Source organism: Gobio gobio (genome assembly GCF_949357685.1).
Source record: "Gobio gobio genome assembly, chromosome: 11".
Lineage (NCBI taxonomy): Eukaryota > Metazoa > Chordata > Actinopteri > Cypriniformes > Gobionidae > Gobio > Gobio gobio.
The window spans coordinates 14,367,569-14,393,470 of NC_137104.1; the positions used below are offsets into that span (position 1 = coordinate 14,367,569).

The 25,902-nt window shown below is 40.5% G+C and overlaps 1 protein-coding gene across 4 annotated transcripts in view; it reads left to right on the forward strand.

The window, feature by feature from the left end:
* col8a2 (collagen, type VIII, alpha 2) overlaps nucleotides 1-25,902 on the forward strand; it is a 90,501-nt gene that overhangs the window by 59,131 nt on the left and 5,468 nt on the right. For 3 of the 4 annotated variants that reach the window (XM_079830002.1, XM_079829999.1, XM_079830001.1), the window contains exon 2: nucleotides 21,078-21,258. In XM_079830002.1, coding sequence (XP_079686128.1) covers nucleotides 21,105-21,258 — 154 coding nt within the window. In that variant the 5' untranslated portion in view covers nucleotides 21,078-21,104. Of the gene's footprint in view, nucleotides 1-20,263; nucleotides 20,321-21,077; nucleotides 21,259-25,902 lie in introns of all 4 variants that reach the window. The other variant, XM_079830000.1, reaches the window with a different exon arrangement.

Here is a 25,902-nt window from a genome sequence, read left to right on the forward strand (position 1 = left end):
TATTTTAAGTGTAATTTGATTGTTTAGTTTGTCTCACGTCCCATTGCATTACATGGAGAGGGCAGGGTTAATGACCTGTACCTGGGACCAGCCACCTGGGGCGATCAAAATGTTTTGGCTTCACTTTTCAGGACTTGTGCGGCACACTTGGTTCAGAACGACATAACGATGAGGAAATGATAATTAAATTTTTATTTGTGGATGAAGAATCCTGGCTTTCAAACAATAGCATTAATTTAGTTTACTTAAATGACTTGTTTCATTGGCATTTTTTAAGCATAAATCTAAGAATGTTCTTTGAGATTTGTTAAAAACAGGTATGAAAACAATTCTGACCTATTTTCTTGCAATTCCGAGTTTACATCTCATAATTCTGAATTTTTTTTATCAGAATTTAGAGATATAAACTCGAAATTACGAGTTATAAAGTCAGCTCACAATTCTAATCGCGAGTGTATACCTCACAATTTTTTCTTTATAACTCGCAATTGCAAGTTAATGTCTGACAATTCATTATTTGTCAGAATTGCGACTTCTCGTAAGTGTAAATTTATGTCTCAGAATTGTGAATTGTCTCGTCTCATTTAATTTGATTTTGTTTGGGTTGATATTAGAGACAAAATGCAAATTAAGAAAACAATTTTTGTATGAAAAAGAGTGAGATAAGTAGAAAGCAGAGAAAAGGAAAGAAAGCTGTGGGGTAGAGAGAAAGAGAGCTCAAAAAAATACATAATGGGAAAGAGGAGAGAGATGTTGAGAGAGAAAAGGAAAGGGAGAGAGAAAGTGAGAAAGAAAAAGTGGTAAGGGGAAAAACAGAGGCTGAGGAAGGACGTGGGGATCAGATTGTGTCTGTGTCTGAGGAGAGAGGAGGGCAGACAGACCCAGACACACTCAGCAGGAATACAGCCAGAGCACAGGTCATGCCATTCAACCAAACTGTGCTCCTGCTTATATTATCACTTACAAATCTATTTATTTTCTCCTTTGGAGTGGCTATCTAATATATGGTTAAATTTTTATTTGTGTGCTCATATTCAAGAGACTTCAAATAGATTTGAATTAAATGACACACATATGTTTTTTCTTTACCTCTTTTTTCCCAAAGACTGGAATCTTATTATCCAAGAGTTTCAACCAAATTATATATATAGTATTTCAATATACACCGATCAGGCATAATATTGTGCTGGTCCCCCTTTTGCTGCCAAAACAGCCCTGACCTGTTGAGGCATGGACTTCACTAGACCCCTAAAGGTGTGCTGTGGTGTCTGGCACCAAGATGGTAGCAGCAGATCCTTTAAGTCCTGTAAGTTATGAGGTGGGGCCTCCATGGATCGGACTTATTTGTTCAGCACATTCCACAGATGCTCAATTGGAGTGAGATCTGGGGAATTTGGAGGCCAAGTCAACACCTCAAACTCGTCGTTGTGCTCCTAAAACCTTTCCTGGACCATTTTTGCTTTGTGGCAGGGCGCATTATCCTGCTGAAAGAGGCCACAGCATGGGGTCAGCATGGGCACCCTGACTGTTCTGCGGCTATGCAGCCCCATACGCAACAAACTGTGATGCACTGTGTATTCTGACACCTTTCTATAAGAACTAGCATTAACTTCTTGAGCAATTTGAGCTGCAGTAGCTCGTCTGTTTGATTGGACCACACGGACCAGCCTTCGCTCCCCACGTGCATCAACAATGAGCCTTGGACCACTTTTGATAGATACTGACCACTGCAGACCGGGAACACCCCACAAGAGCTGCAGTTGTGGAGATGCTCTGACCCAGTCGTCTAGCCATCACAATTTGGCCCTTGTCAAACTCGCTCAAATCCTTACGTTTGCCCATTTTTTCTGCTTCTAACACATCAACTTTGAGGACAAAATGTTCACTTGCTGCCTAATATATCCCACCCACAAACAGATGCTGTGATGAAGAGATAACCAGTGTTATTCACTTCACCTGTCAGTGGTCATGTTACGCCTGCTAGATAGATAGATAGATAGATAGATAGATAGATAGATAGATAGATAGATAGATAGATAGATAGATAGATAGATAGATAGATAGATAGATAGATAGATAGATAGATAGATAGATAGATAGATAGATAGATAGATAGATAGATAGATAGATAGATAGATAGATAGATAGATAGATAGATAGATAGATAGATAGATAGATAGATAGATAGATAGATAGATTGTCTATCTGATAGATGATAGATGTCCTATTAAACAAGTATTTGTTCCTATATGCACTAAGAAAACGGTCCCTCCAGGCATCAGTCCTTATTATGGCGTCTTTAAATCTCTTTTTTCATATTCATGTGGAATAGGAAAGAATGTGAGCGTTTTCCTGTAAGCTAAGCTGATTTTTTTTAAACTAACACCTGGATTTTATTTGGAGCTGTCTTAATCAGATATTTCTCCACAATTAACAAAACAAAGTGGCTCTCAGTTGGAGACTGGGCTTTATTCTTGTTACTTTTTCTTTCTCCACAGCCATTTTTCTGTCTCTTAAAATATTCAATAGGCTCAACTCAGTTGCCCTGCTTTGTTTTCCATCATGATGGACTAAAATATAGAATAGTTTAATTCATGAAGATGAGCTGGAAAAAAATAACAATGAATCTTACTCAACAGGCCAATGTGCGACAGGGAAAAAGAGAAGGGCATTCGATTCTTTGCAACACGTCGACTCGACACCAGACGCTCAGCCAGTTAGTCTTAGGGCTATCTTCACAAACCAAAACATATTGAGCCCTGGGTTCGGAGTTCAATTGGACCAAATCAAATTATGAAGACACAAAATGAAAAATACTTAAAACAGTGGGCTGTTCTAACAAAACCCAGAAAAGTGGAACCCTATCTCCCTATACGAATACAGGCAAAATCCCTGACCATGACCAATCATAAACTATTCATTTTGAATGCCAAAGGCGAAAGGGTCTTTTTGTCCCAGATAGTGTAGAATCTACCAGCGGGGGCTACTTGGGTCTAACATGGGCAACCTTGGCTTAGTAGAGAAACGTGCCTTTACTTATATTTTTGCACAACTCCAGAAACGTACCTATACATACAATTCACTAGTTTCCAGTTAAAGTAAATACTAGAGACAGTAAAAAAAAATTATTTTCCCATAAATTATGATTACGAGGCAGATTATTTTATTAATAAAGACATACTTTTGTGCTTTTGTTGCACAATACTATGTTATAACCTCAAATCACTTTTACCATAGCACATGATTTGTAAACGAATACATTTTTAATGCTTGCATGACATAACCTCCTCCATGTGCATGGTTTTACTGTAAACTTGCTCAGTAGCTCATCTGGTACAGAATAGCAATTGCGATCTGGATATTTCATTTCCCAACTATATACATACAAGAACTAATTTAATAAAACATTGCCACAGTCATTGGTTTTGGATAAAACCGAATGCTCTTTTAGCACCACTTACTGGACATTGTCAAAAACACACCTAGCTAGGAAAGGAAGACTTAAAAATAATGCTGTTTTCTTGCTATTCCAACACTATTTCTAGTGTATGCTTGTATTGTAGCAAGCTGTGTTTCCCAGGATTAAAATCTAGATATAGTCTTATATACACTATATTGCCAAACGTTTTGGGATTCCTGCCTTTACATGCACATGAACTTTAATGACATCCCATTCTTAATCCGTAGGGTTTAATATGGGGTTGGCCCGCCCTTTGCAGCTATAACAGCTTAAACTCTTCTGGGAAGGCTTTCCACAAGGTTTAGGAGTGTGTTTATGTCTTGGTATGATGAAGCATTAAGAGTTCCTTTCACTGGAACTAAGGGGCCAAGCCCAACCCCTGAAAAATAACCCCCCTCCACCAAACTTTACACTTGGCACAATGCAGTCAGGCAAGTACCGTTCTCCTGGCAACCACCAAACTCAGACCCCGTCCATCGGATTGCCAGACAGAGAGGTGTGATTCGTCACTCCAGAGAACACGTCTCCACTGCTCTAGAGTCCAGTGGTGGCGTGCTTTACACCACTACATCCGAAGCTTTGCATTGCACTTGGTTATGTAAGGCTTGGATGCAGCTGCTCGCCATGGAAACCCATTCCATGAAGCTCTCTACGCACTGTTCTTGAGCTAATCTGAAGGCCACACAAAGTTTGGAGGTCTGTAGCTATTGACTCTTCAGAAAGTTGCCGACTTCTGCGCACTGTGTGCCTCAACATGCGCTGACCCCGCTCTGTGATTTTACGTGGCCTACCACTTCGTGGCTGAGTTGCTGTTGTTCCCAATTGCTTCCACTTTGTTATAATACCACTAACAGTTGACCCTGGAATATTTAGTAGTGAGGAAATTTCATGAAAAGACTTATTGCACAGGTGTATGTTTGTAGAAGCAGTCTGCATGCCTAGGTGCTTGATTTTATACACCTTTGGTCATGGAAGTGATTGGAGTACCTGAATTCAGTGATTTGGAGGGGTGTCCCAATACTTTTGGCAATATAGTGTATATGCACTGAATTTAAATGACATTCAGTGTATGTAAGGCTTTAGCAATGCAGTCCCTTGTTTATCATGCTAATACAGCTCTAAATCTGAAAAGAATGAGCGATAAAGACTTAAAATGAAGAAGGGATAGTAAAACATATGTTTAGTATGGTCTCAGATGCGGCACTCCAGACACCCTAGTGGCCAATTTCTGATTAAACCCAAACAGAAAGTAATTTCTCCATAATATCCTATAGCAGCACCTGTGCTAATGGTCCAGCTGGTGTAACCTAAACACATTTCTCGTGTACGCTACATGTGTGTGTCTGCGAAGGCATGCGCAAGAAAACACGTTGCTGTATTCCCAAGACTGCGAAAGGATTGCGCATCATTCACACAGCCAAGAAGTCGAGACAGCTAAGATGAACAGTGTCTGTTATTTACTGTGTCTAAGAGAACATTTCCTCTGGGGCACGATAGAGGGAGCTTCATCTGAACTACCTGAGAAAACATGTTCCCACAGTATCCACAAACCCCATTCACAGTTGTTAAACAGTAGAAGTGCGGCACTTGAATTCACTGTTTATCTGTCACTTAACTTGACAGGAGTGTTGGCTTAAGGGCCGTTGCATAACATCTATGGGGCCCTAGGGCAGGCTAGAGGCCCCGTTGATGGAAAAAAGGGAAGGGGCGAGGAACAAAATGGCAGCTTAAGTCACACCTCAGCAGGACCCTGACAGCATTAAATAGATGATTTATAGGCCGATTCTGTTAAATGTTGTCACAGAGGGGGGGCGGCTGCATATTACCCGTCTGCTTTTGAGACTTGCTCTGTAGGTCAACGTGTCTGAGAAATGCTCTCTGAGAGCCAATTTAGCCAAACCTCCATTTTAATATCCCCACTGGGCTAAGGTCATGATATGCTATGCAATCAGAGAAAGTAAATGTGCAGTGTGTTGAAAAAGCGCACCGCGTTTCTAAATGTTTGTGAAGTGTTGTAGTTACTAGGGTAGCCGATTACATAGTGTATATAGGGGGGGAAAGGAACGATATATGATTGGCAGACGGGGAGGCCGTTACAGGTTAAGCACCGTTCAGTCCCTCCTGAGATTTAACTCATGGTGAAAAGTTGATTTATGGAATAAAACTCTCAGAGCCAATTTCCGCCTTTCTCGCTGACTCCATAAGCATGGTGCCTATCAAACAGACATGAGCCTGTGCTGTGCAAACACACACGCTCTCTCGCATGCCACACACAGACACACTTTCATTTACGTTCACACGCCTGTTAAGTTCATAGAACACTTAAACACTGTATGTGATGATTTGAGAATGCATTAAAAATGCAATTCATATATATTCTTGAATACACATTCTATGAGCATGTTTTAATTTCTGTATTATAATGGCACATTAAATGAAAACAAATATTGATAGGTATATATTTGTAAATGATTATTATTATTTGAAAAATTATATTTAAAAACATATTAATAGTGGTTAATTTAAGCTAGTCGACTAGTCGCACATTTATGATATTAATTTAATTAATTAAATATATACTGGGGGTGGGATCAGAAAATGGTTGAGTTTCAGTACTGAGAAAGAATATTATTTGTAACATTGCTAATATTGTGCTACATTACCGAAAAATACGAGACCGTAATAATGAGCCTTTAAAATGCAAATTAAGCGCTCAAGCGCACACATCAAGCTTGCCACGGAGCACAGCAAAAATTATTATGAAGGTGTCTGGAAAAAACAGAAGTCTTACACATTTATTAGTGAAAAAAGTGATTTTCAACCCACTTTATTTTGTTACAATGTCTGTAGTATATGTAAATGAGCAATGTTTACTTGTTCTCCGTGTTACCTGGACTGAGAAATTTACGTTTATTTCTCAGCAAAAGTCTTACTTTTGACAGCTCCAGGGCGTCTGTGAATACTACAGATTATACTTTCGCATTTTTTATCCATTCCCCGCCCACAGACAGTCGGATCAACTGAGGGTTATTAAAGGGGTGGTAAAACACGATTTCAGTTTTCTAACTTTAGCTAGTGTGTAATGTTGCTGTTTGAGCATAAACAACATCTAAAAAGTAACAACGTTCAAAGTTTAAAGCAAAGGGAAATATTTTCTTTCAAAGAAATCAGTTTCTAAGGACTACAGCAAACGGCCGGTAGGGACTACAGACATTCCTCCAGGGTTGCTGACATCACCAGTCCCAATATTTACATAAACCCCTCCTCCGAAAATATTAAATAAGGGGGGCGAGGCCATTTTTTATTGCTGTTGGGAAGAGTTGTTGTGGTATAGTTAGTAGACTGGAATGTTGTTGCCGCAATGCAGACGAAACGCTGTTATTTTCATCCGGATTGTAGGTCCACTTTGTTCAGCCTTCCTAGGGATGGGGGAGTTAGGGATCAATGGTTAAAATTTATTTTTAACTCGGTCCCTCATAATTATTACCCAAATCTCGCTCTCTGTGCTGCACATTTCACGGAGGAAAGCTTCCACAATCTTTGCGAGTTCAATGCAGGATTCGCACAACGGCTTGTCCTGAAAGATGGATTTAAAAACAGAAGCTGTTTACGGGCCACAACCTGTAAGTATGATTTATTTTTCGTCGATGTGTTTTCCTGTAATAGTTTGTATTGTTAATTGTACGTTGTAGCAAGGAAGTAAACAAATGACAATGCTGTTTGGCTCTGCAAACCAGCTTGTTAAAGGTCCCGTTTTTCCTGTTTTTTTGAAGCTTTGATTGTGTTTACAGTGTGCAATATAACATGTGTTCATGTTTCGCGTGTAAAAAAACAGTATTTTTCACACAATTTACTTATCTGTATACCGCTGTTTTCACTGTCCTCAAAACGGCTTGAAAGATTTCCCTGTTCTATGAAGTCCCTCCTTCAGAAATACGTAACGAGTTCTGATTGTGCCAGCGGTTCCCGTGTTGTGATTCGACAGCAGATTAGCGCACGTTGCCCGGAAAGGTCACGCCTCTTACCATAATGGGGAGATGCATGTGCTCAAAGTACAGCGTCCCTGAAGGCCAAAGAAAGGTGATTTGACTCCGAGATGAAAATAACAGCGTCTCGACGACATGGCGACAAACACACTCTACGAACACAACACTTCCTCTTCTCCGCATGGGAGAGCAACAAGACCATGCCCCCTTTTTTGTGTATTCTTGTGGGCGGAGGTTAGTCAACAAACTGTTCTATTGATGTCATTAAAGCAGGATGTACCAGGATGTAGTCCAAACCGGCCGTTCGCTGTAGGCTTTGAAAGGGAACTTCTGTTAAATAAAATATCTCGCTTGGCATTGAACTTTGAGCTTTATAATTTTACAGGTATCATTTATGCTCTAACAGCAACATTACACACTAACTAAAGTTTGAAAAATGGGATCACGAAGAACAGGACCTTTAAATGATCATTTATACTTAACGTTATCCGACAAACACCTAACGTTACAAACTTTTTTAAAATCTCAACATTATTCTTTGATTAGAGCTTTTATGTATTGTTTATCTACATGCTTGTTTATCTACAGGAATGCTAAACATGGTTCTGTGATTTGGATACTACACTCTAAAAAAAAAGGCTCGTAATCATAGGGGAACCTTTTTTAGTGCTATATAGCACCAATTTTGGTGCTTCAGTGGTTCTTCAGCGGTTCTTCAGAGGTGCTATATAGCACCTTAGTCAAAGAACCGGTGAAGAACCTCTGAAGAACCTCTGAAGAACCGCTGAAACCGCTGAAGAACCTCTGAAGAACCTCTGAAGAACCGCTGAAGAACCACTGAAGCACCAAAATTGGTGCTATATAGCACTAAAAAAGGTTCCCCTATGATTACGAGCCAAGAACCATTTTTGGTGCAATATAGAACCTTTTTTTTTTTAGAGTGTATAAAGCCAATGTTTAGTGTTCATTTTGGGTTAATAGTTCTTGCGACAGATATTTGGCTATAATCGTTCTAAAAATACAAAAGTAATAGTGCCATTCAGTAGCGATCACTATAGATCTGCAGTTTTTACTCTTGAGGACTGAACAGGTTGAACAGGTTCTGCTCGATCATCTGCACTAAAATTGTCTGGGTCCGATTGGGGTTCAAATTGGTATGGTTTTATTGACGCCATTGTTTCTAATACTACCAAAGCACAGTCTACCGGCAAAGGTAAGGGGCGTGACGTTTCTGATAAACGTGCACTAGGCGGTTAGCGAATCACAACACACTGGGCCAGCTAACCAATCTGAGCCCATTGCGTATTTTTGAGGGACTGGCTTCATACAACCCGGAAACCATCAGACCGCTTTCAGTTTTACCCCTCTGTTTCGCATAAAACATTGTGTTCGTGATCATTAAGTTTGAAATGTTGACTACATACACACACTTTCCATCACACCATTCTCTGTATATTTAGAGTTCTTTGCAGCCTTTACCTACTGCCTACAATGCGCTGGATCCTTCACAGGAAACCGAAAAGAATTCACTCCTGCTAAATGTTTACTCTTTGAATTCCTGCACCCGGGAAGTCGAAACCATTATAAATAAAAGTTTGCTAAGAAATATATCCTACTAAAGCAAGGCGGTATTTGACTCTGGTCCAGAATATCCATAGCAGACTGGTGGGACTGTCCATGGACGACAACATGCCCAGTGCATTATGGGTGTTGAAGTTTTCCTATCTATTTGGCAAAAGGGAAGAAAACAGCCGTTTTACTTTGTCTCTAGTCAGGTAGCACCGATTTAGAAAAAGAAAATCGCCTTTCTACTGCATATTAGACAGGCAAGTTTTATTGAATTACCCATTTAATAGCCTAGTGTTTTCTGAGTCGGCCCGCAAAGATAAAGTTGACAACGCTGATTCGTCATCTATGCAGTATAATGAAAGCGCCTATAGAGAGAAATGCATGTTAATTTAAATATGTCATGCATTAAAATTCTAGTTCTATTTAGAGTGGCTAACGTTTGGCTACTACTTACTTTCAATTGATAAGCGATGTTTGAGGTCGATGAATGATAGGCGAATGTTTGGATTTCTTGCCCAACATAATTAGCACATTTGCCAGCCGTGTAAACGATCTGTCTGTCACGGAGCCTCTCCTTGTCGACTTCTGTTTGGTCATAATTAGCCCTAATTACTTTTAACATTAATGTTTGTGTTGTTTATATAGCTTTATCAACAATGTTGATATGAACTTGCACACCTGAGAGGTCTCTGAGAGAACTGAAGTTTATATTTCTCAAACATCATGGAAAGAGACATCTGTTTTAGGTGATGAATAGTGGGAATAGCTTTCTTTTGAGCTGTTTACTTGTGGTTCACTCAGTTTTGGTGTCTTGGTTACCACCTGAGCTGTCGTGTTGTTTTTAGAGATTACTGCGAGTAGGTTTTGGCCCCTGCAATGTTTTGCCAAATTATCTGCCAGCATGCAGTAAGAGTAAGTGGTATAGCGAGAAGTAATGCTTTATGTGTTTTTCTTATTTTCCTGTTTTCGTACAAGGACCTGTATGAGAACAGTCCACTTTCTGCTTGAGTTTCACAGGACTGATTAGAGGTGAATTACATGGATATGCTTTTAAAGCTCCTTTTTGGTCTTGGTGAATTATTATTCTATGTTATTTTCTGATTTGGAGGCCAATGGGAAAGCCATAAAAGTTGTAATGTCTGGGGCAAATGCTTCCTTATTTCTCTTTCTGCTCTTAAAACTATTTCTGTTTTGATTTTTGGTAGCTGTTACCGTAAATTCTAATGTGCAACTGACTTCAGTGCTTCCTTATAAATCTGTTTTAGATAAAGCATCACCACCTTTTGCCAAATTTCTCCTTTTTTATTGTTCTTTCTGAGGGTTGGTTTTACCTTCAATGGTTGTGGCTGGCTTTAGTTATTCAGAAGTTCTTATATTATTTGTGTTATAGACATTTGGCAGTCGCCCATTGTTATGTGCATATCTATGTTTTAGACCTCAGCTGTGCGCTGTAAACACAGAGTGTGCGCATGCATGGCCGAGCGCTTGGCCAGACGGATTGCGTGAGACTTTTTTACTGCGTCTGCTGAGCTTTTCAAGAAAAACATTAGATAAACAGATTGTACCGGCCTGTGGAACAGGGGTAATGTCTGATTCTGATCGTTTCGAGTGTTAGGAGGCCTGCTCAGAGCGAGGCACGTGGTTAAGAACGTCTAAATTATCCTTCCCACAATACCACAACCCCAAAGAAAGGCTCAGCCATCAGCCCCCCTACCACCACCAACGACAGCCAACTATTCAACAAATAACCAAGTTGGCTGAATACCACCAATGCTCTCAGTCACTTTCTGTTTTTGCCCATTTCTGTTTGTCTGTCTCTCTTTCTTACTCTTGGCCTCCCTGCTTTCCTTGTGACTTTGACTTGTAATTGTGTTTTTCCTGGAGGGGGAAACAGCTACATGGGAGAACTATGGGGACACAAGAAATACAGATGCTCAGACGTTTCTAATTACACTGGCTAGCTAATGGTTTTTGGGACTGTACATCCTTACACGGCAGTAAAATAAGATGGCAACCACAGAACTGTACGACGCTCATGTTGGCAAAAAAGCATCACACTACGCTATACAGTGTAGAAGAGCTTCAAGGCCGGAGCAAAGCCCCAAATTGTCCGGCCGGAGCCCAGCAGAGCCCTGAACTGAAATTCCAGTAAGAATAACAATAAAAACGAAAATGATAAAAGAGGGAAACGCCAGTGAACCACAGTGAATTAGGCAAAACAAACAGGCGCAGAGTGCCCCGTTTGGAGTCTTGCTGATTGGGAAAACAGTGAGTCTGACCATGTCTGGCCAGCTAGTGCAGGAGCTCCAGTTGGACCAGGTTCCCTGCAGATGTGGTTTAACATGGACATTTGTTCTGCCATACTTTTCTTTTTTGATTCCCACTGATGCAACACAGGCACAAACTAAATGTTGTTAACTTTCCACTTGCATGCTGCATTTGTAGGCCAACACATGCAATTCGAGTATCTGTCGAAGACACTTTTCACAATACACAACTTTCGTGTCCCTCCCCCTCGATTGATTGATTGATTGATTAGATGCACATTTTTAGGAGCTATATGACATGATAGATATACTATTACTTAACATAAAATTAGCCTAGCATGAGAAGCAGCCCCTATGTAAGGTGGGATTTTGGCTTGTCAAGCCTCAGAGGTCTTGACCTTTTTTATTGTATAAATGCAGCAAGTTATCTTTAAAGGGTAACTAAACCCCTGCTCAGAGCTTAACTCCACCCACTGGCAAATTTTGAAAAATGCTGGAAAAGTGGGCAGAGCCCAGCGGAGACAGAGGGGATGAACCGAGGGCGGGACTGAGCGGAGGGCGTGCACCTGAGACCCGCAGTGACGGGTTGATTGACAGCTGTCAGACTCACGAGTCGCAAAGATGGAGAATGACTGGAGTGACGCCAGCTTGGCAACAGAGCGGTCATTTCTCCTACCTTCACCTGAATTGGAGGAGGGTTAAAGGTCTGTAGACACAGACCCAGTGCCTTATCAATGCGAGCCGTTGGCTCAAACTGCGTTAACTCCCGATGTCGACGATGCTAGTGAAGCAGCTGCGCAAGAGAACTGACCCATATTTTATAGAATTAAAACACTTTATACTCAAATGTCAAAACATTTACTCGAATCAATGAACAGCATTAATAAAGCCCCAGTATTACAGATCATTAACTAAAAAAAGTTGGTTTAGGGTTTAGTTACCCTTTAAGCGTTTTGTTTAGGGGTAGGGTTAGGGTTACGGAAACCCAACGTGTGTGTGTGTGTGTGTGTGTGTGTGTGTGTGTGTGTGTGTGTGTGTGTGTGTGTGTGTGTGTGTGTGTGTGTGTGTGTGTGTGTGTGTGTGTGTGTGTGTGTGTGTGTGTGTGTGTGTGTGTGTGTGTGTGTGTGTGTGTGTGTGTGTGTGTGTGTGTGTGTGTGTGTGTGTGTGTGTGTGTGTGTGTGTGTGTGTGTGTGTGTGTGTGTGTGTGTGTGTGTGTGTGTGTGTGTGTGTGTGTGTGTGTGTGTGTGTGTGTGTGTGTGTGTGTGTGTGTGTGTGTGTGTGTGTGTGTGTGTGTGTGTGTGTGTGTGTGTGTTTGTGTGTGGTCCTGGTAATGTGGTCTATGTTATGGGGACAAGGATGGCAATATTCAAAATCCTTTTCCTTGAGGGGACATTTTTGATTTCCATGAGGAAAACAGCTTCATATGAATCATATTAAGTCATATATAGTATAAAGTGTGTGTGCGTGCGTGCGTGCGTGCGTGCGTGCGTGCGTGCGTGCACACATTAAGTAGATTAAAATATTTCGTTAATTACTAGAACATAGACATAAATAGTTACAGAAAAGTTACAGAAAATGAATATTTTAAGCTTAATTTTATTATTTTTTTGGGACCCAGAATTTTTTTATTTAGTATTTTGTTTTCCATGTCATTACACTGTTTCGAGCGTCATTTTTTGAAAAATTATATTTTATTCATAATGTTATGCTCTGTCCTCTGTAGTGGACTCGAGGACTTAGTTGTTTTTTTTTTTTTAAAAATGACATGAAATGACATGTATAGGCAAAAACAATGGGTTCAATCACTTTTTAGGTTTCAGGATTTTTCTAACCAAACTTTGTTTAAAGATTATTCTCAACTGTTATGAAAGAAATAACGGAATGAATTGATATACCATTTTACTTTATGCAATATGTGGGTAAAATGGGCATACATAAGTTAACCCGTTCAATACAATACAAATAGGCAATAATATCTAATATGTCATAGTAATATTGAGATGTAATTTCTTTCCCTATTCACTTGGTGTGTCTCAAAAATGCCAAATAAACATGATTTTACGTCCACTATTGTGAACATGTATAAAATCAATGCCCTGTTTTGTAACAGAAAGTCATATTTTGATTAGAAACCCCATAACATTTTCCTGAGATGTTGATTTATAATAAACAATTTGAAAATGAATCCGATTTAAATTATATTTCCATAAGAGTGCTACATTTGATCACTAAATTAATGCCAGTAATTTTTAAACACCAAGGAGAAGGTGTTGTCCTGGTGAAACTTCCAAACATCTGGTATTTTTGAAAAGCCATGAATGTGCTTAAAACTGTGACATGTATGGTGTCAGAGAAATTCACTAATTTCATGGGTCCCAGGAGGTTATTTAAACATCCAACACTAACCCTTACAGAAATCGTAAAGCCATACGTAGAATAAATCAAAGAAACCTTCTTTCGCTGTCCATTTGTTGAAAAGAAAAAATACTTTTTAAAGAGTTTCACACATGATTTTGTACCCGATTCATGGAAAGTCTTTGATATGATCCTTACAGGAGACTCTTACTGTTTAAACTGTGGAAATGGTTTATATTTGAGAAAGGGGCACCATTAACCTTTGGTTAGAATTTAAAGAGGCTCTTGCTGAGCTGTGGCACTGTGGAGAAAGTTGAGCTGACCTGTAGATCTCGTGCTTGCAGATGCAGTTGGGCTGACTAGTGAGTTTCTGTGTTCAAACCTGCGGTTACGAGAGAGAGTTCAGCTGTCACAGCACATTGAAATAGGAAGTGAGGTAGGTTATGAATGTGTCTTGGCTTGGCCAGGTCCACTGAGAGCGGCAAACCAAAACCTGCGAACTGTGAAGGCCACGGATAGGATGTCAGTGTGCTTTTGGACAGAATTTAAGATCAGCAGACTTTAAGCTTCACAGGTTAAGCACTCTTGGGAGAACACGGTGTTCAAAAGTGAAGGATTGGTAGACGTTTCAATCAATAAACTACCTGCCACGTTTAATCAGAACACAGGACAGTTCATCCAGGTGTGGTGTATAGTGAACCACAACTGGTCATAAATATGCCTGAGGTCAGATTCTTTAGAGAAAGGGTCTAAATAGTAATATGTGTTATTAAAAGTGTAATATTAGTAAATAGTAATAGTGTTAATATTTGATTATAACATCTTACCTTTAAAGGTTATCCTAACTTTAAAAAGATATGATGATTTTTTATGATTTTTTTTAAAGAATTAATTATTTTGAAGTTTTGTCTTTAAAACAAAATGTTATTTTGGAACACAAACTATTTGTAACTTAAGGTAGAAAATATGGAGAAAATATCTGTTTAGAATTGTTTTGTTTTTATTTTATTTACTAAAATATAAAAAAAAAAAAAAAAATGTATTCTTCCGAAAAATGTAATTCTATTATAATTTACTCAAACTAGTGTAATTCCAAACCTGTATGATTTCTTCTGTGGTAATCGCATTATTTTGTGCCAGATTATATATTTAATTAGATAACGTATTTAATATTTATAAAAGATGAATAAAAATTTGCTGTATTTAGACATCCAGAATTACCAACACTGGTCATATACAATAAAATAATAAAACTGTTGTAACATAGATCCACTGGAGGCGAGTTGCAGAACCCAAGTGCAGTTTTATTCAATATATCAAAACATAAAAACCATAAACAAAAAACTTGGCTTGGCTAACTTAACTAAACTTGACTTAACTTGACTTGACATGACCTAAACTAGAACAGATAAACAGACTCACCACCAACGGGTTACAACATCAATAACAGACAAAGACACATGGCAAACATGAGGGCTTAAATACACACACACACTAATGACAAGACAAGTGACACCTGTGAACAGTGATTAAACAATGAACCAATGACAGGACAAGACACAAGATCACATGAGGGCATGGGAGTCACATGACAAGACCAGGAAGTGCATGACAAGACTGTGAACATGACAAACTCAAACATAACCATGAACATACTAAACTGAAAACAGAACAATGAACAATGAACATGAACCAACACCAAGACACCATGTGACAGATCCCCCCCTCTATGGGCGGCCCCTGACGCCCAAACAACACCAACACATCAATAACCTAACAAAGAGTCTTAACAAAAAGTCTTGGGGGGCGGTCTTGGGGGAGGGATGGGGGGCCAGGCCCGTGCAGGGGCACCGGACCCAGACATGACACGGCCGGGCCTGGGAGCGTGGGCGGACCTGGACCCTGTGGCGTGGGCGGACCTGGACCCTGTGGCGTGGGCGGACCTGGACCCTGTGGCGTGGGCGGACCTGGACCCTGTGGCGTGGGCGGACCTGGACCCTGTGGCGTGGGCGGACCTGGACCCTGTGGCGTGGGCGGACCTGGACCCTGTGGCGTGGGCGGACCTGGACCCTCAGGCGTGGGAGGCCATGGCGGCAACGGCAGTTCATCAGGCCATGGCGGTAATGGCGGTTCAGGGGCCCACAGAGGCGTGGCCTTCATGGCCTCCATGTACCCCCTGCCCCCCCCCAAAATTTTCTTGGGTGGGACAGCGGGGCCGTGGGCTGGAGCCTGGACGGGGCCGTGGGCTGGAGCCTGGACGGGGCCGTGGGCTGGAGCCTGGACGGGGCCGTGGGCTGGAGCCTGGACGGGGCCGTGGGCTGGAGCCTGGACGGGGCCGTGGGCTGGAGCCTGGACGGGGCCGTGGGCTGGAGCCTGGACGGGGCCGTGGGCTGGAGCCTGGACGGGGCCGTGGGCTGGAGCCTGGACGGGGCCGTGGGCTGGAGCCTGGACGGGGCCGTGGGCTGGAGCCTGGACGGGGCCGTGGGCTGGAGCCTGGACGGGGCCGTGGGCTGGAGCCTGGACGGGGACGTGGGCTGGAGCCTGGACGGGGACGTGGGCTGGAGCCTGGACGGGGACGTGGGCTGGAGCCTGGACGGGGCCGTGGGCTGGAGCCTGGACGGGGACGTGGGCTGGAGCCTGGACGTGGGCTGGAGCCTGGACGTGGGCTGGAGCCTGGACGTGGGCTGGAGCCTGGACGTGGGCTGGAGCCTGGACGTGGGCTGGAGCCTGGACGTGGGCTGGAGCCTGGACGTGGGCTGGAGCCTGGACGTGGGCTGGAGCCTGGACGTGGGCTGGAGCCTGGACGTGGGCTGGAGCATGGACGTGGGCTGGAGCATGGACGTGGGCTGGAGCATGGACGTGGGCTGGAGCATGGACGTGGGCTGGAGCATGGACGTGGGCTGGGCTCACTGGGGTGGAGAGTACTGTGGGAACGTGGAGCTCCTCATCCACCGTTCCCACAGTAAAAGATGAGCCACTCAACTGAAGTGCATAGTCAATATATCCAGCTAGAGTTCCTGGAGAATTGCTCTCTGGCATCAAATACCTTAAAAGGTCATTAAGTCCATTTAAGAAAATACCCTTGAGGGCAACATCATTAAAGTTCACCTGGTAGCACAGTCCACAAAACTCCTCCACATAGTTCTCTATGGCTTGGTTTCCCTGGCGTAGACGAAGCAAGGATACAACTGCTGGGTCCATTTTGTAGGTCTGTTATTCTGTAACATAGATCCACTGGAGGCGAGTTGCAGAACCCAAGTGCAGTTTTATTCAATATATCAAAACATAAAAACCATAAACAAAAAACTTGGCTTGGCTAACTTAACTAAACTTGACTTAACTTGACTTGACTTGACTTGACTTGGCATGACCTAAACTAGAACAGATAAACAGACTCACCACCAACGGGTTACAACATCAATAACAGACAAAGACACATGGCAAACATGAGGGCTTAAATACACACACACACTAATGACAAGACAAGTGACACCTGTGAACAGTGATTAAACAATGAACCAATGACAGGACAAGACACAAGATCACATGAGGGCATGGGAGTCACATGACAAGACCAGGAAGTGCATGACAAGACTGTGAACATGACAAACTCAAACATAACCATGAACATACTAAACTGAAAACAGAACAATGAACAATGAACATGAACCAACACCAAGACACCATGTGACAACTGTAAATGCAATATTTAATTTACTGAAGTAAAGTATTTGTATTTATACTTGCTTCACTTTAAATAAACCTTCGGTGTCTAATGGATCTGCTCCGAGAGACAAAGGTTGAGGATCCAAACGCAGCTTTATTAAGAGGCTAATCCACAATCGTAGTCAAAAGTAAAGGCAAGGTCAAAACACAGGCAGGCAGTCCAAAAAAACAAACGCAACAAGGCAGGGAACACGGGCAAAGAATAATCCAGAAACAGGCAAGAAATCCAAAAACCAAAAGACGTGAAACCGGGCAGAACGCTCAGAATTGCAGTGTTACACTAGACAAGACTTTGCAAAGAATGACTGAAATAACCAGGCTATAGGGTGAGGTAAACAGGGTAATGAGACACAGGTGTAAACAATGAGTGATGATGAGTCTGGGCAAAGAATTATGGGTAATGTAGTCTTTGATGGAATGACAGTCCGAGATTGAGTGCCCTCAGGTGGTAATCAGGGGCACTCTCACTGGTGAATCGTGACACTGTGGAACAAAAAGGGGAAAAAAAGGAATAATTGGAAGGATGTTTTTAACAATTTTTTTTATATGATGAATGTCAGGGGGTCCAATATAACACTGGACCCCATTGACTTTTATTATATGGAGAAAAGAAAATCGCAACATTTTCTTTTATGTTTCACAGAAGAAAGAAAGTCATACAGGTTTGTAACAAAATTATTTTTCTGTCAATGATGACAAATTTTCCGTTTTTGGTGAACTATCCTCTTTAAGAACGTTTCATGAATTAACCCCCTGTTCCAAATCTCAAACCGTGTCAAGCACTCAAGAGAATGCAAGAACAGACAGCAGACAGACCGAAGTAATCTGACATCTTCAATATCCCCACTGTTGAACCCCAACATGATGCCATCAGCACCCTCTTCTCCCAGCGAGCCTCTCCCGTGCACCTGATCAAACCTGTGTAAATATTTGGAGCGAGTAACATGAGGATGAAATTATCATTCCTTCCTGCAGTAAATTAAAGCAAACAGCTGCAGCTGTCTTGGGGAATGACTGGTTAAACAAACGCTGAGGCACTGAGCCCTACCTAGGCTTTGGCATCCATACCTCATCGCCCAGGTGTAACTTGTATGGGGTCAATAACTCTACCCAGTGACCCGTCCGACGGCCAGCCGTGTAGGAAGATCCTCCTGGCTCTTATTGTAAGCATCTCCGCAGGCCCTTGAGTGAGACCATGTACCTTTGACAAGGCTGCTTGTCTAAACCCCAAAACTGAACCCAAAGATTCTGTGATTTTTCCACAAAGTACTGAAACATGGCCTAAAATAACATTTCACTTCTAAAGTTTAACATGATGGGCTTTACTTTTGCTTTTTCAGTTTTGGACCGGCGTTAGGGGTTATTTTCTCAGTGCTTTGTAGCCCATGTGGTAGCTGAGAAGAACTTTCATGTGCTATGTTACGTGCCAGGCGTCACTGATCAGGCTAGCACATTTATGTATGCCACTGTCACTCAGTATTACAACTACTTGCAGTAACGCTGACTGGCGTAGGACTTTGAAATCCTATCGAGCACATAGGTAAAGCCAATATAAACGGGAGCGTGAAGAGAAACTGAATGCTCAATCAGGTATCCAAAAATAAAGAACATGGAGTAAAAGAACTTGGCCTATGAGAGGAGATGAAATATTATGCAATAATGGCCCCGATACTCACAGCAAAGTTCTTTTTCGTTCTTCACTTAGGGGTGAAAAGAAGTTTGAAACATTGTGTCCCTCATGTCTTTTAGGTGTAATGTCTATGTATTTTAGGGTGCACTAGTGCATCTTTGAGCCTACATTCAGAGTAATATACTTAAGTACTGTTCAAATCAGATACTCAAAGACTTTTACTCGAGTTGTATTGGAATTGGTGACTTGTAACTTGTAATGGAGGCATTTTCGCTGTAAGGTATCTGTACTTTTACTCAAATACGGTTTTCTCTTTACACCTCTGCCCAGCACTAGGACTGCACAATCGAAAAATCACCGAAATCACGTAATGGCTTAGTGAAATCTTAGAAAGAAGGCTGCGATTTAATTAAATAAATGTATGTGCTGCATGTTTCAGAGTGAAACTATGAGTTCTTTTACAGAGTGAGCAGTTCAGTCTCAGAGCAGCTCGGTTTGCTGTCAATGCTGCTCCACACGTCATAATAAAAGTTTGATGGTTTAACATTTGAAGAAATTAACAGTCATGAATACATTTTAAAATTGTAATTTTACAGCGGCATACTCTTTTTATTTGATTAATATTCCTTATTTAGTGTTTTAGTAATTTTATTTAGAAACAATATTATTATTATTTTATATCCATATTGATATTCACTCACCTAAAGGATTATTAGGAACACTGTGTTTGACCCCCTTTCGCCTTCAGAACTGCCTTAATTCTACGTGGCATTGATTCAACAAGGTGCTGAAAGCATTCTTTAGAAATGTTGGCCCATATTGATAGGATAGCATCTTGCAGTTGATGGAGATTTGTGGGATGCACATCCAGGGCACGAAGCTCCCGTTCCACCACATCCCAAAGATGCTCTATTGGGTTGAGATCTGGTGACCATTTTAGTACAGTGAACTCATTGTCATGTTCAAGAAACCAATTTGAAATGATTCGAGCTTTGTGACATGGTGCATTATCCTGCTGGAAGTAGCCATCAGAGGATGGGTACATGGTGGTCATAAAGGGATGGACATGGTCAGAAACAATGCTCAGGTAGGCTGTGGCATTTAAACAATGCCCAATTGGCACTAAGGGGCCTAAAGTATGCCAAAAAAACATCCCCCACACCATTACACCACCACCACCAGCCTGCACAGTGGTAACAAGGCATGATGAATCCATGTTCTCATTCTGTTTATGCCAAATTCTGACTCTACCATCTGAATGTCTTAACAGAAATCAAGACTCATCAGACCAGGCAACATTTTTCCAGTCTTCAACTGTCCAATTTTGGTGAGCTCGTGCAAATTGTAGCCTCTTTTTCCTATTTGTGGTGGAGATGAGTGGTACCCGGTGGGGTCTTCTGCTGTTGTAGCCCATCCGCCTCAAGGTTGTGCGTGTTGTGGCTTCACAAATGCTTTGCTGCATACCTCGGTTGTAACGAGTGGTTATTTCAGTCAAAGTTGCTCTTCTATCAGCTTGAATCAGTCGGCCCATTCTCCTCTGACCTCTAGCATCAACAAGGCATTTTCGCCCACAGGACTGCCGCATACTGGATGTTTTTCCCTTTTCACACCATTCTTTGTAAACCCTAGAAATGGTTGTGCGTGAAAATCCCAGTAACTGAGCAGATTGTGAAATACTCAGACCGGCCCGTCTGGCACCAACAACCATGCCACGCTCAAAATTGCTTAAATCACCTTTATTTCCCATTCTGACATTCAGTTTGGAGTTCAGGAGATTGTCTTGACCAGGACCACACCCATAAATGCATTGAAGCAACTGCCATGTTATTGGTTGATTAGATAATTGCATTAATGAGAAATTGAACAGGTGTTCCTAATAATCCTTTAGGTGAGTGTATAAACAGCCCTACAAACAAGCACAGCAAACCTGTTTTGTTTTTTGTTTTTTTTGCATTTAAAATTGCAATTTGTATCAGATCCCTAATTTTCAGAAGGAAAAAAAAAAGGATTGTGAGCTAAAAGACTGATGTAAATATGTTGTTTGGTCCAAAATCAGTTAATCAATGATCTTTCTTTCTTTGCAGTTTGGAAGCTTGTGATCTCAGAGGCCGATGACAATGCTGACAGTGCTCTGTGTCCTGCTAATGCTGGGGAATCATGTCCTGGGTGGAGGTTACGCCCCCATGCCTCAGATGAAATACGTGCAGCCCATGATGAAGGGGCCTGTTGGGCCACCCTTCAGAGAAGGCAAGGGCCAGTATCTTGGTAAGTGTTGTTAATTAGCAAAATCATCTATGTATTCATAATTACATCTATCTAGATTCCCCATCCACCCATTCATCCATTTAATGTGTCTGAATACAATTATTTTCTTAGTAATTTCTTAAAGAAAAAAACATGAACATGCCTCAAAAAATATATGTGCACATATATAGGCATATCTTATTTTTATATAAGATTAATTCTGGTCAGAGACTTTTTACTGTTTGTATGTGTCAGTGGAAATTTTTCAGTAACTCCAGTGACCAGTAAGTGTCTTCATAAAGACACTTACTGGTCTTTATGAAGACACTTATTTCAATCATTCATTAGACTGCTGATTTATTCAGGAACAAAACAAGTGACTCTCTTTATGAGTGAGTCATTTGAATAAATCACACGATTTATTCAAAAACAATGACTCACTCATAAAGACACATTTGAATGAATTTGAATGGCTGGTTAAACTGGTTTTCAGGAGGTTAGTGAATGTGACGCATTTTTTGCATCAAAATACAATTTAAAGGGTTAGTTCACCCGAAAATGAAAATTAGCCCATGATTTACTCACTATCAAGTCATCCTAGGTGTATGTGACATTCTTCATTCAGACGAATAAAATCGGAGTTATATTTAAAAAGTCCTGGCTCTTCCAAGCATTATAATGGCAGTGAATTATCTCCTTTATCCTTGACCCTTGACGCTTGTGTATTGACAAACGTAGAAGCGCAGAGGATAGAGCAAAACAAAACACCGGTCATGAATTAGAGTCTAAAACGAGAATTTTTAAAGAGAAATGGTGGAGGATTTCGATATAAGAGAAGAGGGGCTTGAGATTGTTGCCCAGCACTATCCGCGAGGGGCGTCAAAGCTTGCGATTCTATACATCCTGTCAGGGGTTACTCTTTCGCCGCAAGTCGAATTGCGTACAGCAATCCGCCGGAAGTTAGTTATTTTAGTATATAAAGTTTGAAATATGGATATTTTTCTTACACAAACGTGCCACTTCGCTTCAGAAGGCCTTTTTTAACCCCCCCGGAGCCATGTGGAGCAGTTATATGATGGATAGAAGCACTTTTATGGACTTAACCTGTTAACTTTCACTGGCCCACCGGTGGACACATTTTCCACTGCATGTTTAAAAAAATGATATCCTATATTTAGCCTGATCTAATGTTGACAAACTATATATCATTCGAAAGCTTACGAACTCAAGATTCATCCTGTGCAAACTGTTTTGAAATCGGATTTTGCGTTACCATGGAAATGGTACTCTAAATTCTTCTGGCGGCTCCTCCCCTAGTGGGCGTTGTCATGTTTCAGATTTAAACATTTATTTAAAAAACTTTATAATAAAAACCTTTTCTAATCTTGACAAAACACATATCGTCGGAACGGTCTGAGTCTCACTGTTCTATATTTGCCAGCTGTTTTGTGATATTTGGACAAAAATATATACATTTGTTACAGGAGATTGCATTAAAAAAAATCTATGGAATTTCAATGACACCTGGTGGCTATTTTTGGTACAGCGCCTAAACAAAATCTCATGGGAACTTCAATTTTTGTGATATCAACTTCAAATTTGGAACACTAATTGGTTAGATATTTGGCATTGATTTGATAGTAATTTTAGAGTACAGATTATTTTGTAACGTATATATTTTATATAAAATATAAAATATTTAGTACAGTGTATTTGATTTACAGTAAGTTTAAACGTTCATAACTTTTTCATACTTTCATTTTTTGAAGTGATTTCACTTCAGCCACAATCTGCTGACTGTCTTCTTTAAAATGAGACTTATGTCTATATTCCAAAGCATTCTTGAATTGCAACCATTTAAGTTTGGATAGTGCATTTCATTTATATTTTCAAAAAGGGGGGTGACAGTTAACAGGTTAATAAACAAGGCAACAATTCACTACCAGTACAATGCTTGGATTAGCCAGGACATTTTTAATATAACTTAGATTTTATTCGTCTGAAAGAAGAATGTCATATACACCTAGGATGACTTGAGGGTGAGTAAATCATGGGCTAATTTTCATTTTTTATTTTATTTTAAAAGCTGAAATGTATATATATTTTTGCACTAAAGTGCCACAACAGTATAGTGTATTCACTTTTTTAAGTCCTGGATGACTGAGATTCTTCAGGCTGAAAAAGAGTCAGGGAGTGGAGCCAGAAGTTTGTCAGACTGAGAGCATTGGAGATGAACAATGAGAGAGGACAAGAACGGTTTGCCGTTCACTGACTCCTCTCCCCTCTATGATATATTCGAGAGGGCATTGTGAGTGTGTCAGAGGAGGAGAAACTAGAGGAGAAAGAGGGACAGGGTGGGGTGAAGTCACCTCCCTTCGGAGCAGTATATCACAGGTCCATATAGTCCAAACCTGCAGAGAATCAAAGTCCGTGTGTCAAAACAGCGCCTGAAACAAGTAGGAGGGGTCAAGAGAGCCTTGGGCTGATGAGAAATCCAGGGTCGTCAGATGGAAAGCTGTGTGTTGTGATGTGCTAAAGATTCACAGGTAAAGGGAGAAGGATAACATACTGCAAAGAAAGGAGAGTAAGATAGTTGTATAAGGTTCTGAAGTGCCAAGATGGGACTGGTTTAACTGCTGCAGATAGTTCAGCTCTTTGGGAGAGTTTACACAAAGAGAAAAAATTGGTCATCATTTATTCACCCTAATGTTGTTTGGAACACAAAAGAAGATATTTTGAAGAATGTGTTTTTTTTTCTTCCCAAACTGTAATTAAAGTCAGTGGGGTCCAGTGGACAAAAACAGTTGAAACTTTCTTTATTCTCCTTTGTGTTCCTAAGAAAGCATAGTTATACATTTTTGTATTGGCATGAGGGTGAGTAAATTATGACAGAATTTTATTTTTGGGTGAACTATCCCTTTAATGTCAATCGGGATATTTCTGGACTCACCTATCTGATTTACATGGTCCATTTACATACTCTTCAAAGGACTTTTATAAGAATAGGCTAACTAGTAAAAATATATATATAGAAAAAACTGTTCTAAACACTAAAGTGCTATAAATTGTGTAACTTGAATTCTAAATGATCAAAATCAGTGACTTAAATGTGATTATATATTTGTGTAAAACAATGTGTGTGTATAGACAACACTGTCTGTGTACATTCCTCTGCTGATTGCTAACCAGTTAAACTCTGCAGCATATTTTGAATTTTTTAGAGGATTTGGCATATCTGAATTTAAAAGAGTGCCCTTCCCACATACATTGGAGTAAATAGATAAAAATGGTCTCATTTTACAGAAAACACTCTGAATTTTAACACAGTGGTGGAATATTGCATATATTATATTGTATAAATTCACAATTTTATGATAAACACATATAAAAAGTCATTTTTTGATACTGTTTTTAATTAATATTTTATATATATTTAAAAAAAAAATTGACCTTTTTTTTCTATGTCCCTTTAGAATTTTTCTTTTGATTCCACTAGGTGTCAGTAAACAGGGGAAAAAAGAATTTTCTTGATATCTCATTCCAAAATTTTTTTTTTGAGATTAATCTGTGCAAACTATATAATCACTCCTACTCCTCTCCATTGATTTTCCATAGCCGCTAGGAAATCGAAAAGAAGGCTCCGCCTCCTCAACTTTGTAAAGGGAGATCTCTGGCTCTGATTGGTCTAGAAGCATGATCGACATGTCTATAGAAAGCTGAGATACACAGCTTTTTTGACGTATCACGCAATACTTGATGACGTCATCATAAATCGCGGCTAACACAGCCGCTCCAAACTAAGGATAATAAGAGTATTTGTCTGCATCGCATGTTTTGATCTGGACATCGGTGACATATTACAGTGTCATTTGGCCATGCATGCTCACAGACATGTGAAAATACTCTCATTTTGAAGAAAACAACCTAAGGAACGAGCTGATATAGCGTTTGTGGCTAGTAGCTCCACACGGAGTAAGTGATCCGAGCAGGAATATGACTCATGTGTTTGCTTGTTCAAAAGAATCGATTCAGTTTTCGTAAATCTTTTGATAATAATGTTACTGTAAATTGTTGGATCGGTGAAATAAACTGCACAGTGATATTCTGGAGAGTGAGAGCTTTCATTTGATATATGACTTGTCTATTTTTGGTGAGTTTATGTGATATAAATATTAAATTTAATATCGCTCATACCATTTTTTCAAGGGGGGGTCGTCGCGGGGGGGTCGAATTTAGACCTTATTATCTTCTTCTATGTAACATAAATTCTAAAGTGATTGGGTTTTCCTGAAAGCTGAGGTTCTAAGCTTTCAAACAATACCATATATATTTATGTTTGTGATGCAAAACTTAGAGATTTTTTAAAATGATTATGATGATGCAAAATTGGACCCACCGGTGGGTCCGCAGAGTTTAAGTGGCTAATGTTGTATACTGATAAAGATTGCTTGTGATTGGCCTTTTGGGAAGGATTGCTTCTCTCAGCATCTGGTACTTGACTTATAGACCATTGTAAGTTATAGACCAATACTTGACTTATATAGGGTAAGTTTTTATACTTTTTCTTTCAAAAGTACCTACATTTACCTTGGGATTTGGACAGGTCTCGTGGTGATACGATTCTCTTCAATTACTTCAATGCTTTTGCACTTCTTAAGGAGGAAC